At 51.0% G+C, this 15,718-nt stretch overlaps 1 protein-coding gene across 1 annotated transcript; it reads right to left on the bottom strand.

Annotated features, from left to right (window-relative positions):
• Window positions 1-742: 742 nt before the first annotated feature.
• LOC112584370 (polycystic kidney disease and receptor for egg jelly-related protein-like) lies at window positions 743-9,251 on the bottom strand. Its single transcript, XM_025282471.3, has one exon. The coding sequence runs from the start codon at window positions 8,736-8,738 to the stop codon at window positions 1,716-1,718; it is 7,023 nt and encodes a 2,340-aa protein (XP_025138256.2). The 5' UTR covers window positions 8,739-9,251; the 3' UTR covers window positions 743-1,715.
• Between the last annotated feature and the right edge of the window lie 6,467 nt (window positions 9,252-15,718).

The raw sequence follows: 15,718 nt of genomic DNA, 5'->3' as shown, positions 1-15,718 counted from the left end.
CTAAATTTGGGAAGAATGTCTGGGCGCTCCCCACCTTCCCCCAAAGAGCACCGGAGACTGCCTTATCTGCCATGGGTCTTCCCAGCCTCCAAGGGGGGCCTGGCCCACAGTTACTGCACGTTGCCAGGGCTTACACTCCACACTTCTGTGTTCCATGGGCGAGTGCGCCTGACCGGAACCCAATATAAAGAGTTAGCCCCAGTTTTCCAAGCTGTCAACTAGTTCAGAAGTCCTGTGCTAATGGGAGGTGCTAACCATGAACGTGAACTTCACTTGGAACAGTGGATCAGAACTTGGGCACACCTGGGACTTCCCACCAGGGTAGATAGAAAACCCAGAACTGAGCTTCTGACTCTTAACTGTTGGGTGGCCTTAGGCAAGTCACAAAGCTCCTTTATTTACTCACCTGATGAAGACTGCCCCCGCAACGGGGAGGAAGGGATGGAAGGCCTATACCTGTGCATGTGCCCATACCTGCCAAGGTGTGAGGTGCCATGGCCACGCAGTGCACATCAGCACCTCCAGGGTGCCAAGTGAAACTGAAAGTGTTAGTCGTGTGCAACTCTGTGTGACCCCGTGGTCTGTAGCCTGCCAGGCTCCTCTGTCCATGGAATTCTCCAGGCCAAAACCGGAGTGGGTAGCCATTCTGTTCTCCAGGGGTGATGAGTGACAAACACCTGGGAAAAAGCAGCCACCACCTGTGGGTTGTTCCCCTTTGCTGCACTGGATTTGGAGGGCAGGCGCCAGCTGTGTACCCACCCCATCACAGAAATCACTGCAGGCCTCAAGAAACATCGTACATTTAATTCACATCAAGCTTAAAGTGGCATCTACGTAAAGGAACATGCTTCAGGCTGAAAATACAGGAGCTGCTACATCATTTTCCTAACTAATGTGTTATAAACAATCCACCAGGCCAACAATAACCAAAACCCAAATCCTAGAAGTATATATGGTAACACACAGTACATGGGATATTTACGACCTCTCAGTGTGAACCCCTCAGCATAAACACATAACTTGTTGTTTCAGAAAAGGCATGTTTCATAGACAGAAACACGTTACTAAGTTGTACATCTGTAACTTGCAGTGGCCTTAAAAGCATACGGGAAACTTCAGATTGCTGTGCCCTGGTCCACATCCCTCCATTTCCAGGCACAAGGGCACTCCTGGGACCCCTCATGAGGCCCCTCCAGCCCTGCCCAGCTGGAGTGTGTGTGGTGGGAGTAAGGAGGCTCTGCAGCCCCATCAGCAAAGGGAAGGGCCAGCAGGGCCGAAGGACCTGGTCTCTGCCCCCAGCCACTAGCCCTGGCCTCCCAGCCTCGGGGACAGGGGGACCAGGGCAGCAGGAGCGTTCACCTGCTGCTTCTGACAAGCTGAGATGAGGTTGGGGGCCCTTTCAGCTCCCTCCCCCAAATCTAGGTCTCTAACCCTCTAAACTGCAGTCGCTGCCAAAGACAGCAGCTTCTAAGGAAAAGGGAAATGAACCCGGGACTCACAGATGGTCGCCCTCCTCTCTCCGCAGAGGCCACGCTGCCCTTGACCCGCCTTTCAAGTCCCAAGCGTGGAGGCCCCCGCTGCAGACACGTCCAGACGCGGGGTGCACTGTGAAGAATACGGGGGGGGGGGAACACAACTGAGCCACGAAACGCCCCTTGACCCCAGAAACCGAGCCTTTGGAGAAACCTGCCTGTGGGCCTTGACACTGCCATGGATCACACAACGAGGTAAACCATTTTCTTCCCATTAATGTTTCTGGTCTTCAGCCCCAGGTAGCGGTGGCTGTTCTTCTCTGGCTGCCCGTACACCATGTTGATGAAGAACCTGGAATCATCTTCTGCCCTGGGTTTGAAGCACAGGCAGCAAAAAGCAGATCTTAGGCAGCGACACAGATAAATCATGGCTTCCACTTCTTCTGAGGGCTCCTCGTACACGGGCTGCTTCATTTCCTCATAGGCTGACAAAATCACAGCACGAAATAAGTTGATCAATATGCAGATCATCACCAGCATGAAAGATGAGAGGAAGAGGACCCCAAGAACCCGGTTATTGAAAAATTCCGTGTTCTCAAAAGCTGAGACACAGTAGGAAAATATTGTCTGGGTGGCGTGGATCATGTCACTGTAGTTCCACTCGTGCTGCCCGAACACCAAGTACCCGAATGCCATGAAGACAAAGAAATACACGGACACCACCAATGCCATGTGGCAGATGCCAGGAAGGGCAGTCTGGATGGCCCTCTGAGCCAGACGCACATCATAAAAGACCCTGGAATACCGGAGCGTCTTCAGGATCGTCAGAAATACCAGGAAACCCAAAATCACCCTCATGGTGTGATCCACTTGAGCCACTGCATGAAAGGGAATGAAATCCTCAGGATTTGACAGGTAAGCCTGAACTACACCGATGGCCAAGAAGTGCTTCCTGAAAAAGAGTACGATCCACAAGGTAAAGATACATTTTAGAGCGAAGTTGAGCAAATTATATACACTTTTCATGTAGGCAGTCCTTTCATCAGTGATGACATTGACTTCGTCGACAATATAGGCGAGAAAGAAAAGGTAGATGGCCACGTACAAGTAGATTTCTTCTGGGTATTTTCTGTTGAAATGAGTGAGCAAGAAGGAGTGCGCATTCAGGCTAGTGTTCACAACACCTAACTGAGAGACCTCGAAGATGACCGAGATGCTGCAGAGGAGACTGATGTCTGGATTGAAGGTGGTCAATTCCACAATCACAGACCATGTCTTCTCATCCAGCCAATGGCTTTTCTGGAGTTCGCTGAGCCTCAGTGTGGAATTAAACTGCTGCTCTGCTGGAAAAAAATAGAAGGCGTATCCTCCTGAGCCATAGGTGTGCAGCAGCCCATAGGAAGAGTACGCCCACCTCTTCTCCGGAGGCCTATAAGTAAACCCTCTGGTCGTCTTGTCAGTGTCCCGCTTACTAACTCTATTCCACGACCCAGAGTAGTTTTTTGTGTCTTCTGGGTCAATGCCATATTCGGGGTGACAGCGAATCTCTCCTTTGAGGCTGCCCTCCACAAATTTCTTGGCCGGCAGACACATTATCTCTCCAGGTTGCGCCCTCACCTGCCTCATGAGTGGCAGGCCAAGGATTTTAGAGGAGCTGTCAGGGAAAAACGTGGGGTTCGGGTCATTGTGGAGCAGAGGCAACAGCACCCTGTTCAGCCACTGATAGATGTCTTCCAGCCTGGTCACGCTGGCCAGATCCACAGAGAACTGGTCCCGAATAAACTGATTATAGTAAAAGCTATCAGTGGGGCGTAGGACGGCGACTAGGCTCAGCAAGAGAGCCAAAAAGATGAAGTGAGTGAGGATGTAAATAAGGAACAGGAAAGCTCTTCTCTTGATCCTCTTCTTTCTTTTGAATATCGTGATTTCATCTTGGGTGAGAGGCTGGTACATCCTTGAGTTTCGGAGCTCCATGACAAACTGGTGGCGTCTGTCCATTTCTTCTGGGTCCTTCCAGAGGTTTTGCAACTTGATCTCAGTGAAGTGATAGTTGCTGATCCATGAAAGGTTCTTTGAATGCTTGGCTGTACTTGTTCTGTAGCTTGACATAAGTATGATTTTAGATGGCTGCACGAGAAAGACTGACAGAGTGAATGCACAAAACGATGCAAACAGCCATGCTATTGATTTTTCGAGGCCGTAAGTCAGTCCATAAAATATGATGAAGAAGGAGGATAATGCACAGGTAAGAAAAACCAAGAGCCAGGCGAAACTAATACAGCACCGCGGCAGGACAATCCTGGGCTTCTCTTTGAGGGCTCGCGAACCTGGCTGGGGAGGCAGAGCCTCGGAAGAAATGCTTTGATTGTCTTCAACATTTGGGTTATTGGTGTTTTTATTCTTTTCCTGGGCTTTAGAGATTTTTCTTTGGGTGCCAGAGGCTTTTCTTGGGGTGTCGGTGACCTTTCTTGGGGTGCTGGAGACCTTTCTTTGTGTACTGGAGACATCTCTTTGGGGCCTGGAGACCTTGCTTTGGGTGCCTGATATGTTCCTTTGGGTACCAGAGACCTTGCTTTCTGCTTGCTTGGGCGGGGGCTGTCCTTTAGAGGTGACCTTGAGAGAAGACTTGCCTTTAGGATGTCTATTAGACTTCTCAGGCTCCTGGGAGTGTGCCTTGTCAATTTCGTAAGCATGCCATTTTCCCAGCCGTTCTTCCCAGTGTTCATTAGCAGCTGGCTTCAAAGGATGCTTCCGAGGAGTGACCTCATGTAGAGATACAAGAGGTCTCCTCTGGGAATAGATGAACAAATATGTGATCACTAGTTGCACAGGGAGGGTAATAAAGGCACTTTCCAGTCCGATCACCATCGACCTGATGTACCTCTGCTCTTGTGGCTCTGCTTCGATCTCCTCTAGATTAAAGAACATAATATTACACAGAAGTGTGGACAACAACATGGCTAAGCAACAGGACAGCCTCTGGAGCCTATTGAACGGTGTAGAAATGACACCAGAAAAAACGGAGAACCACAGGTGGTTTCTCCCTAGGTTATAATTTAAATCTATAAGGAAAAAGTCCATTTTCTTGAGAGGCTTATCTGGGGGCATTACTTGAAAGGTTCGGTCCAAAGAGGATTCGATAGAAAACCATTCTCGGCACATGAAGAGCCAGATGTGTCTGCTGAACAGATTCTCCACTTTGATTCTACTTAAATACCATTCAGGGGACCTGCCCTCATTGTTGTGCCACACACGGAGGGAATGGATGTCGCCCAAGTCCTTTTTTGTCGCTAGGAGGAAAGTGCAGATGCTTCCTCGGTACAGAGTCCTAAATTGTGGATGGCTTAAACAGTGCACATCACTGCTACCTTCGGTTCCATGCAGTTGGATAAAGACATTGGCCCTGGTCCCAGAAGCACAACGGCTTCCTGTAAAAACAGTGACTAAATAACACACATTATCATAAGGATCGTTATCAAGGAGAACTATCACATGTTCCCTAAGATACTGGTCCATTTCATCTCTGTGCAAGGCCCAGAACGCAAGGACCAAGTACAACAGCAAAATGAGAAGTACCGTGAAGAGGGTCACAGGGTTTTGGGTGATGTTCTTGACTGCCTCCAGTTGTAGATCCACAGAGTTAGGGACCACGATCACCTTGGCCGTCAAATAGTGGGTACGCAGGTGAGGGTTGGCCTGTTTGATTATATCCAGCTGCCGTTTGGCCCGCCGTGGGTTCTTGCAGATACAGTGCACTCTTTGCCAAGTGGTCTTCTCTCCCACAACACAGGTATCTTCTCTCCAATCGCTCTGGATCCCAAACATATTCAAGCACGTAATGCTGAAAACAGAAATTTTCACCAACTTGTTATTTGGGTTTAGGACGAAACGAGGTGCCTGTAGAAACACAGCGACGGTGCACTCAGAGGAATCAGTTCGCTGAGCTATGACCTGCACCAGGGCCGCGGGGAGGCAGACCACTCGGGCCTCCTTCACCCTACACTCCGGGTCAAACAGGTCACTCTCGTTGGCAATTGGAGGGAGTTTATGGGGCACCAGGTAGCTGGTCATAAAAGAGTTGGGTGTGATCTCACGGCCCGCGTACACAGACACCGTGAACAAGACGGACACTTCTGTCATGATGTGGATCAACACGTCCCTGCCTGCGGTACTGTCCACAACAAAGCTAAACGCCCCTGTCGTCTTTGTCGCTGATTCATCCACTGCATAAGGCTCTGAGCTGGGTCCCACCGTGAGATTAACAGTTCCAAAGCTCAGGTTTTTCCTGATGAGGTACACTTCCAGTGCATCAGGTGGGATCTCAATCACGTCACCCGTGGCCTCCACTCCTGTCATTCGGAATCCAACCACCTGGGTCAAAATGTTTTCCCCATAATTTAGCCAAGGGAAAGGGTCATCCGCAAATTCACAAAACATCGTGGAAATCGGAGCGCTGGCAGGCAGACTAGGAACGCTGTTCACATTTAGGCTGGGATAAAAACAATTCTGACAGTGCTTCTGGGTGCTGAAGAACTTGGTGACATTCCACTTTTCGGTTTTCTTGACATACATTTTAAAGTTGGAGGTCCTCAAGGCAGTGGTCTCATTCTCTGGCACTTTCACAGCCAGTACCGTGTCTGCTAGAGATTCAACCACGTGGAAAGGCTCTTCAAAGACTTCATAATGAACCAGCAGTTTCAGGATGTTAGACAAGGTTGTTAATATTCCAGTGCACACACTTTCTATTTGCTCAGAAGAAATGCTCTTATCTCTCTGATGACTATCTTGGAGGGCTTGGCTTGCTTGCCAAGTCCTCACTGTGGCCAGTTTCTGAGAGAATGTACTGATCTCAGAGGTTTTCTCTGTTAATTTAGTAATAGTCATGACCACCTGGCTAATATTCACCAAAGTGTTTATAGGAAGAATGAGTGTCTGATTGAAAAGGTGTTCTCGGAGTTTAATTTTGTCAACTTGAAGACTTGCGTCAGTTTTCATGCTATTCAAGACAGAGGCTACTATGTATATTAAATAACTTGCATTTAGAAAATCCTGCTGTTGAAGCAAAGTAGACAGGGAGGAATTTGGTCCCATGGTGAAGTTGGATAACTCCTCCAGCACAGTTGTTGATGACTTTACGTCAGTGGGAGGCCGCACAGTGGCATACAAGTTCACCTGAGAAAAAGCTCCCAGAGAGGTATTAAATGCCTGAGCAATTATTTTCAAGGCATAATGACTGTCCAACACACCAACAGGGAGAAAGGAAGGGGGCGATGTGGAATTCTTTCCCAAATACAGGATGGATCCAAAGTTATTCTCTTTCAAAGAACTGATCTCACCAAAACCATGTACATCAGGAACTATTATTTTATATGTAAGAACAATGTTCTTATGCTTGAAATGAGTACAAATGACAACAAACTGAGTAATGAAGGAAATTCCTTTTTCTGGAACAATTTTGCAGTCTGTGCTTATAGGGACATGGTGAATAATGAAAGGATATCTTAAGACCAAGGTGACTCCACTCCACGTTGCTGCATTGAGAGAAACCCAAAACTTATCTTCCCTGAAATGCCAGAAAGCGAAAGCTTTTATAGACACATAAGCACCATTCCGTCCTGTTGAAGTTTGCCCCGTCCAGTCAAATGGCACCTCCTGACCTGAAGACGTCAGAATGGACCACCGATAGACATCTCGGCCTGCCGTACAGCCTGTGCAGTCCAGAGACAACGAGAACCTCTCCGATAAAACCAGAACCTGGTCACAATTTTCAATGCAGGAAACGCTTGCTACCGGCTCTCCCTGAAGCACGTGCACCGTTGCATCAGCAAAGGCTGACCTGCTGGTCTTCTGGATCACCAGTCTGAAAAAATATACACGGCCACCTTGAAGTGTTTCTGGAGAAAGTGTGAGAATAGGACCAGAGGCCCATGTCCACTTGAGATCAACCTGCTCCGGGAGACAAACTTCCTTGCTTATCACTGTTATTTTTTTTCCATCATAGTTTCTTGGGTTTGTGGTACAGTACCAGAGAAACTTAAGTCTCTCTTTCTCTAGAGGGTCTGTTTCCTCTGGATCAGAAGACATATTTCCATTGAGAGTCACCCCATCTGTGAAATTAATTGTGATGTTGGAAGGCCCTGAAATAACAGCATTCAGGGGACGTCTAAAAATGACGACATAGATGCGGTCTGAGCTGCTCTGCCCTGGAACCCGGGGATCCCGCGTTCTGACAACCACAGAGAAATTAAACAGATACACCCCCCAAGGGAAAGAATACGGGGGTATAGTCACCACGAAGAAACCTCTACTAAACTTGACCGGTAGCTTTTTCAGAGGTTTAGTCCAGTCAGGCACGGCCCCTACATAAGGAACGGCATAGATAGACCAACCCCGATAATAGTACTCCTGGATGGGACAGAAGAGGATGACTGTCACATTGAAGGTGTCGCCCATGTCCCTGGTCAGTCGCACTGGTTTATCGTCCTTCCTATTTATTCGCACGCGGTCCAATTTACAGACCTCTTTATTGACTACCTGACAGGACACGGAGGACTCTGTGGGTTCTGAGCTGTTCGGGCTGACAGCTTCCAAGACGACCGGGGTGGGCCCGTCCGTGGGACACTCGGTTCGGGCCACGAATCCCGGGTAGGAGCGCCGGCCGCGGTGCAGAGCCCGACGGGGCAACGCGCGGCTCTCAGCGGCCGCGGGCCCGAGCAGCCGGAGGCGGAAGGTCCACTCCAGAGGCCCGAGCGAGCGCGGCAGGCGGGACAGCCAGCGCAGGGAGAGCCGGCCGCCGGGCGCGGACAGCTGCAGGTCCACCGGCGCGGGCGCGGCGGCGGCGGCGGTGGCGCGGCGGGCGCGCAGCTGGACGTGCGCGCGGAGGCAGCGCGGCGCGAGGCTCGGGGGCCGCCCGGCCGGCAGGCAGAGGCCGCGGCGGCCGCTCAGGAAGATGCCGCCGCCCGGGGCCGCGCGGGCCCGGAGGCTGACGCGGGCGCGGCCGGCCCCAAGGCCGCCAAAGCCTGCGCCCCGCTCCCCGGGGGCCCGGGAGGCCCTGACCGAGCGGAGCGCGGCCTGCGGCCGCCGCGCCTGAACGAGGGCCCGGGTCTCGGACGGGGCACGCCGGGCCGCGGCGGGCGTCGGGACGGGGAGGTCTCGGGATGGCGAGCCGGGCGCCTGCGCGGGAGCCGGGGGCAGAGGCCGGCGGCCGAGCCCACAGCCCAGGCCCAGGCCCAGGCCCAGGAGCAGGAGAGCCGGCCCAGGCCCCATGGCAGCGCCCGGTGCGAGCTGCGTCGGAGGCGCAGGGCGGAGAGCCAACGGACACGGCGCGTCGGGCGCGGGGCGGCTGGGCGCGGGCCGGGGTCACGGCGGGCGTGGGGTTCGGGGGCCACGGTGGCCTGCGGTCAGCGTGGTCAGTGGGGTTCCTGCGGCCCAGGAAATCAGTCGTTTAATCTCCCCTCGTTGGGTCTGACCTGTCAACTCAAGTTACACTTTCACTTACAGAGTCTTAGAGTTTCTGTAAAAATCCTCACAGTTATTGATTTGTAATTGAGTTTTGTTATGGTCACAGACTATTCTGTGCGATCCTTTACCTTTTTGAACGAGTTGAGACTTGTGTAAGTCTACCGTGTGGTCTGTCTTGAGTCCATCTGTGTGTTCCATGTCACTTGAAAAGAATGTGTATTCTACTGTCCTCTGTTTGGGAGTCAAAACAAGAAGGGTGGTGCTGTTTCTTAGATCTATATTTGTTTTCTGCAGTTTTTTCTAGTTCTAGCAGTTGCTGAGAGAAGATGATAATCTCTCCTACTGTAACCATGGAATTGTCTATTTCATTCTCTAATTCTGTTAAATTTTGCTTCCTATATTTGGAGGTCTATTTATTAGGTAGACACACAATTGTGGTTTTGTCTTTCTGTTGAATTGGCCCTATTGTCATTATGAAATGTGTTTGTCTTTTGTGACAACCTTTGATTTGAATTCTCTTTTGGCTGGTTAAAAAAAAAATAGCCATATTATATGTCAATTATATCATAGTATACATAGGTAAAGGCAATGGAATGAAGTATAATAAGATCGCAACACTGGCCTTCTCAAGCTTATTGTCTACGTGGCATTTGTTTTTTTCATTCATTTCAGTTCAGTTCAATTCAGTTGCTCAGTACTCTCTGACTCTTTGTGACCCCATGAACAGCAGCACGCCAGGCCTCCCTGTCCATCAGCAACTGCTGGAGTCTACCCAAACCCATACCCACTGAGTCAGTGATGCCATCCAACCATCTCATCCTCTGTTGTCCCCTTCTCCTCCTGCCCTCAATCTTTCCCAGCATCAGGGTCTTTTCAAATGAGTCAGCTCTTTGCCTCAGGTGGCCAAAGTTTTGGAGTTTCAGCTTCAACATCAGTCCTTCCAATGTACACCCAGGACTTACCTCCTTGAGGATGGACTAGTTTGATCTCCTTGCAGTCCAAGGGACTCTCAAGAGTCTTCTCCAACACCATAGTTCAAAAGCACCGATTCGTCAGCGCTCAGCTTTCTCTATAGTCCCACTCTCACATCCATACATGACTACTGGAAAAACCATAGCCTTGTCTAGACTGACCTTTGTTGGCAAAGTAATGTCTCTGCTTTTTAATATGCAGTGATTTTGGAGCCTCCAAAATAAAGTCAGCCACTGTTTCTACTGTTTCCCTGTCTATTTGCCATGAAGTGTTGGGACCAGATGCCATGATCTTAGTTTTCTGAATGTTGAGCTTTAAGCCAACTTTTTCACTGTCCTCTTTCACCTTCATCAAGAGGCTCTTTAGTTCTTCTTCACTGTCTGCTATAAGGGTGGTGTCATCTGCATATCTGAGGTTATTGATTTTCCTCCCGGCAATCTTGATTCTAGCTTGTGCTTCCTCCACCCCAGCGTTTCTCATGATGTACTCTGCATATAAGTTAAATAAGCAGGGTGACAATATACAGCCTTGACATACTCCTTTTCCTATTTGGAACCAGTCTGTTGTTCCATGTCTAGTTCTAACTGTTGCTTCCTGACCTGCATATAGGTTTCTCAAGAGGCAGATCAGGTGGTCTAGTATTCCCATCTCTTTCAGAATTTCCTCAGTTTATTGTGGTCCACACAGTAAAGGCTTTGGCATAGTCAATAAAACAGAAATAGATGTTTTTCTGGAACTAAGCTCTTGCTTTTTTGATGATCCAGCAGATGTTGGCACTTTGATCTCTGGTTCCTCTGCCTTTTCTAAACCAGCCTAAAACCTGCCTTTTCATTCATTTACTTTCAACTTACTTATGTCTTCCCATTTATAGTGGTCTTTTACAGGCAACATATCATAGAATTTTACGCTTTTATCACTCAGTCAATCCCTGGCTTTTAATTGAGTTATTTACACCATCAACTCTGAATGTTGTTTCGAAGGACTGAGCCTGAAGCTCCACTATTTGGAACCTGATGAGAACAGCCAACTCATTGGAAGAAACCCTGATGCTGGGAAAGACTGAACGCCAAAGGAGAAGGGCAGGCAGAGGATGAGATGGTAAGATAGTTTCACCAACTCAATGAATATGAATTTGACCAAACTCTGGGAGATGGTGGACAACAGAGGAGCCTGGCAAGGTGCACTCCATGTCTTGGCAAATAATAAACTGGACTTAGCAACTGAAAAAACAACCAAAGACCATTTACAGTTAATGTAATAACTCTCAGCACTTCATATAATGACTGATACATTTGGTTTAGATCTGTCATCTAATTATTTGTTTCTTATTATCTCTGATTATCCCTTATGATCTCTGATTTTTTGCTTTTCATTCCCCATTCATAATATTTAACATTAGTCATTTCACACAGGGTTCTCTAGCACCTACTATATACTAGGCACTCTTCTAGGCTTCATCACTAAACCTAGTTCCCATGGAGCTTCCATTATAATAGGAGTGAGTGACAATCAAAATACACCCAAGCATGATACACTATGTGGGATTTTGAGTGTGATAAGTGATAAGATGAAAATTAAGGCAGTTAAAGAGATAAAAATGAGAATGAGATGGGGAATCAAGGAAGACCTCTTCAAGGAGGTGCCCTCTGAGCCAACAGATCAGCGTGAAATGAGGGAGCATGGCTCACACAGAGCTAGGGAAGGGCATAACTAGGGCAGGGAACTGTAAGTACAAATGCAGGGAGGTAGGAAGGAGAGGTTAGTAGTGGGGCCTGAGTAAAGCAGAGAGGAGAGGAAGTGGTAGGAGATGTCATTGGAGAGACAGCCAATGACCAGAGCAAGCTGGGCCTCAGAGACCATGGTCGTGTATTTGAATTTTATCTCAAGTGGGTTGGGGAAGTGTTTGAGGGTTTTGAGCGGGGAAGGGCCTGATCTGATTTCCAGGTTGGAAGCATCCTCCTGCTGTGAGGGAGATAGATTGTAGGTGGACAGGATTGAAAGTACAGGGGCCTCTTAGGCGGGGTCCAGGGAAACCAAAGGCACGGGCCTGCCTGCTGCAAGAGCACTCGGTATGCGAGTGAGCTGGTCCTGACTCAGTTGGGGTTAGTGGCCGTGGAGGTGGTGAGCTGTGGGGAATTCAGAAAAGATGCACGTGCTGATGCATTGGCTGTCAGAAGACGGACTACATGATTTTCAGGGCCCCGTGCAAAGTCAAAATGTAGGAACCCTGTTCAAAGATGGTCAAGAATTTCAAGATGACCACAGCAGAGCTTCAAAGCGAGCATGGGGTCCTTCTAAGTGTGAGGCCCTGTGCAACTGTCCTGGCCACACCCAGGACAGAGGCATCCAGGCTTGGGGCCCTTACAGCACGGCCCCTGGTCCCACTTGTTGTCCAAAGGGACCGCTGCCCCAGGGCTCCTCTGCCTCCCAGGGGACTCTGCAGTCACCTCTCAGAGGGTCCCCATGGAGAGGGACTCCCTTATCCCACCCACTCGCCCACGCCCGCCCTCTGCCCCTGCCGTCCCTGGCTCCTGTCTGATCGGGAAGATGGGGGCTCACACCAAACTGCCAGCCCGGGGTGGCCCTGGGTTTCCCCAGCCTGTAGGGTAACCCTGCGGGCGCGGCGGGTGTGTCGGAAGCAAGTAGTGGGCGGGGACCGCCCCGCCCCCAGCCCCGCCCCCGAGGCTCGACACCGCGCCCCCACGCGGAAGGTCGGGCGAAGCGCAGAGCTCGAAACGCGCGCACTGTGGCTGACACCTCACAGCTGCGCGACTGTCAAGTACGCGGAAGACGCCCTCGGCAGAGCGCCCGCGGACCCGCATCCTCGGGGTTGCCTGGAGCAGGGGTGTCAGCGCGATCCGACCTTCCTGGGGACCAGAGGGGGCGAGGTCCCCAAGAGATGAGTGCGGGTCCTGGGCACACAGAAGGGACAAGTGGACTCTCCAGTGCAGCCAGGCCCCAAGAAATATGGGGCGTGTCCTGGCCGCTCAGAGACCACAGATCGTCCTAAGAAGTTTAGCCCCTTATGTACCATGTAAGTTTTATTTCAGCAGGCTGGCTTCCGGACCTGGCATTGGGGCCTGCTGGCCAGGCCTTCTCTTGTGGACCACCTCCACCAGAGGGAGCCGCAGCCAAGGGCACAGAGCTGGGTGGGATGCTAAGTGCTTCCCGCAGGCCTGGCCCCTCCCTCTGTGCTGGGGCACATTGGCTGGCCGATACCCTGGCCGCACCCTGGACACCCTGGCTTGCAGGCCCCAGGGCCTCTGCTTCTCTGACTCAGAGGCCCCTCCTCCAGCGCCTCCCCGCCCAGGAGCAGAGACTGAGGCCCAGGGTGGGACCACCATGTACCCGGGAGTGACAGCCGCTCCTGGGCCTGGCTCAGGGCTGGCCCTCACTTGGACATGCCCGGTCCATCTGCTGGATGCAATGCCATGAGGCATTGAGCCCTTCATCACTCAGAGGAGAGCAGCCGGGCTCTGGGAGGCCAAGGCCAAGGCTGCCCAGCCCACAGAAGGCAGTGCCAAGCTCCCCCAGGCTGCCTGAGCACCATCCATGCTGCCTGGACAGACCTGCTCCCCACCTCCCAGCAGGGCTCGTCCCCCAGACGTTGCCTTGAAGGGCTCCCAGCACCCTCCCTCTCCCCAGGGGGCAGTGGTGCCCTCCTGGGGCCACAGGGCTCATGGGTCTCTGCAGACCTCTGGGCTCACAAATAGAGGTGGGACTTGACAGGAGGTGACAGGGTCTGTGATGCAGTCCCGAGTCAGGGCTTTGAGCGGGGGACACAGGGGACTTCATGGTACTCTTGGCTCCATGCTGGGGGACCAGGCATCACCTCCCAGGGGGCCAGCTGCAGGAAGGTCCCCTGGACACCTTGGCATTGGGCCCTCCTGCTGGGTGCCATCTGTGTGGGCACCTGTGGGTGGCAGGATGGTTCAGAAAGTCAGAGGGCGACCAAAAGGTGAAGGGTCACAACCACAGGAGCGGGAAGGGGTGATGTGGGGGGCCCCCTTCCCTCCCTTCAGACTTGTTCTCCTGCGGGCGCCAACACGCTGACTCCAGCACCAGTCCACTACAGACAGTTACTGGGCAAGGCCATAGTCATAGAAAATTAAGGATTGAAGTCAGGAGATAATGAGACGTGCTACCCAGGAACATGAAGTGGAGCATCATTTCATGGCAGTAGATGGGGAAACAATGGAAACAGTGACAGACTTTATTTTCTTGGCCTCCATAATTACTGCAGATGTTGACTGCAGCCATGAAAGTAAAGGATGCTTACTCCTTGGAAGAAAAGCTATGAAAAACCTAGATAGCATATTTAAAAGCAGAGACTTTGCTGATAAAGGTCCATCTAGTCAAAGCTATGGTTTTTCCAGTCATCATGTATGGATGTGAGAGTTGGACCATAAAGAAGGTTGAGTGCCAAAAATTGATGCTTTTGAACTGTGGTGTTAGAGAAGACTGTTGGACTGCAAGGAGATCAAACCAGTCCATCCTAAATGAACTCAGTCCTGAATATTCAGTGGAAGGACTGTTGCTGAAGCTGAAGCTCAGTACTTTGACTATGTGATGCGAAGAGCTGACTCATTAGCAAAGATCCCAATGCTGGGAAAGATTGATGACAGGAGAAGGGGACGACAGAGGATGAGATGGTTGGATGGCATCACCAAGTCAATGACATGAGTTTGAACAAGCTCTGGGAGATGGTAAAGGACAGGGAAGGGTGGTGTGCTGCAGTCCATGGGGGCACAAAGCATCAGACACAACTGATCGACTGAACAACAATAAGAACAGTACTCCTGGAACATGCACTTCACTAAGAACCAGTGGACCAGAAGCTAGCCACACCCGTGAATTCCCACCAGGGATTAGAAAAGCCAGAACTGAGCTTCTGACCATAACAGTTTGGGTGGCTTGGGGCAAGGCACATAGCCTCTTCATAGTCTAAGCTGGCAAGGAAGATCACCACCACCCCAGGGACAAAGGGATGGCAGGCGCCTACATGTGGATGTGCCCATACCTGCAAAGGTGCGAGGTGCCATGGCACTTCCAGTGCAGCTGAGCACCATCAGTGTGGCAGGCGAGTGGCAAACACCTGGTACAAGCAGTCACCACCTGCAGGTGGTCCCCCCTTGCTGGCACTGGGTTTGGAGTGCAGGCGCCATCTCTGTCCCCACCCCATCACAGAAATCACTGCAAGGCCTCAGGGAAGAAATCGCACATTTAATTCTGATCAAGCTTAAAGTGGCATCTACATAAAGAAACATGCTTTGGGGTGAAAATACAAGAGCTGTTAGCCCATTTTCTTAAACAATGTATTCTAAACAATCCACCAGGCCAACAATAACCAAAAGCCCAAATCCTAGAAGTATATATGGCAACACACATTACATGGACTATTTATTGCTTTCCAGTGTAAACCTCACAGTGTGCACGCACGTGCGCACACGTGCACACACACACACACACACACCCTTTTGTTTAACAAGTCATGTCTCGTGGCCAGAAACGGTACTAAATTATACATTCATAACTTGCAGTGGCCTTAAGAGCACATGGGAAATTTCAGATTGCTGCGCCCTAGTCCACATCCCTCCATTTCCAGGCACAAGGACACTCCTGGGACCCCTCATGAGGCCCCTCCAGCCCTGCCCAGCTGGAGTGTGTGTGGTGTGTGGTGGGAGTAAGGAGGCTCTGCAGCCCCATCAGCAAAGGGAAGGGCCAGCAGGGCCGAAGGATCTGGGCTCTGCCCCCAACCACTAGCCCTGGCCTCCCAGCCTCGGAGGCAGGGGGACCAGGGCAGCAGCGTTCAC

Source organism: Bubalus bubalis, chromosome 4 (assembly GCF_019923935.1).
Source record: "Bubalus bubalis isolate 160015118507 breed Murrah chromosome 4, NDDB_SH_1, whole genome shotgun sequence".
In the NCBI taxonomy this organism is placed as follows: domain Eukaryota; kingdom Metazoa; phylum Chordata; class Mammalia; order Artiodactyla; family Bovidae; genus Bubalus; species Bubalus bubalis.
Note: the sequence above shows the minus strand (reverse complement) of the source record. Positions and strands in the feature narration are given on the sequence as shown.

Bases quoted from the DNA above. Each gene is read 5' to 3' on its own strand.
- LOC112584370 (XM_025282471.3), bottom strand. From the start codon at position 8,738: ATGGGGCCTGGGCCGGCTCTCCTGCTCCTGGGCCTGGGCCTGGGCCTG.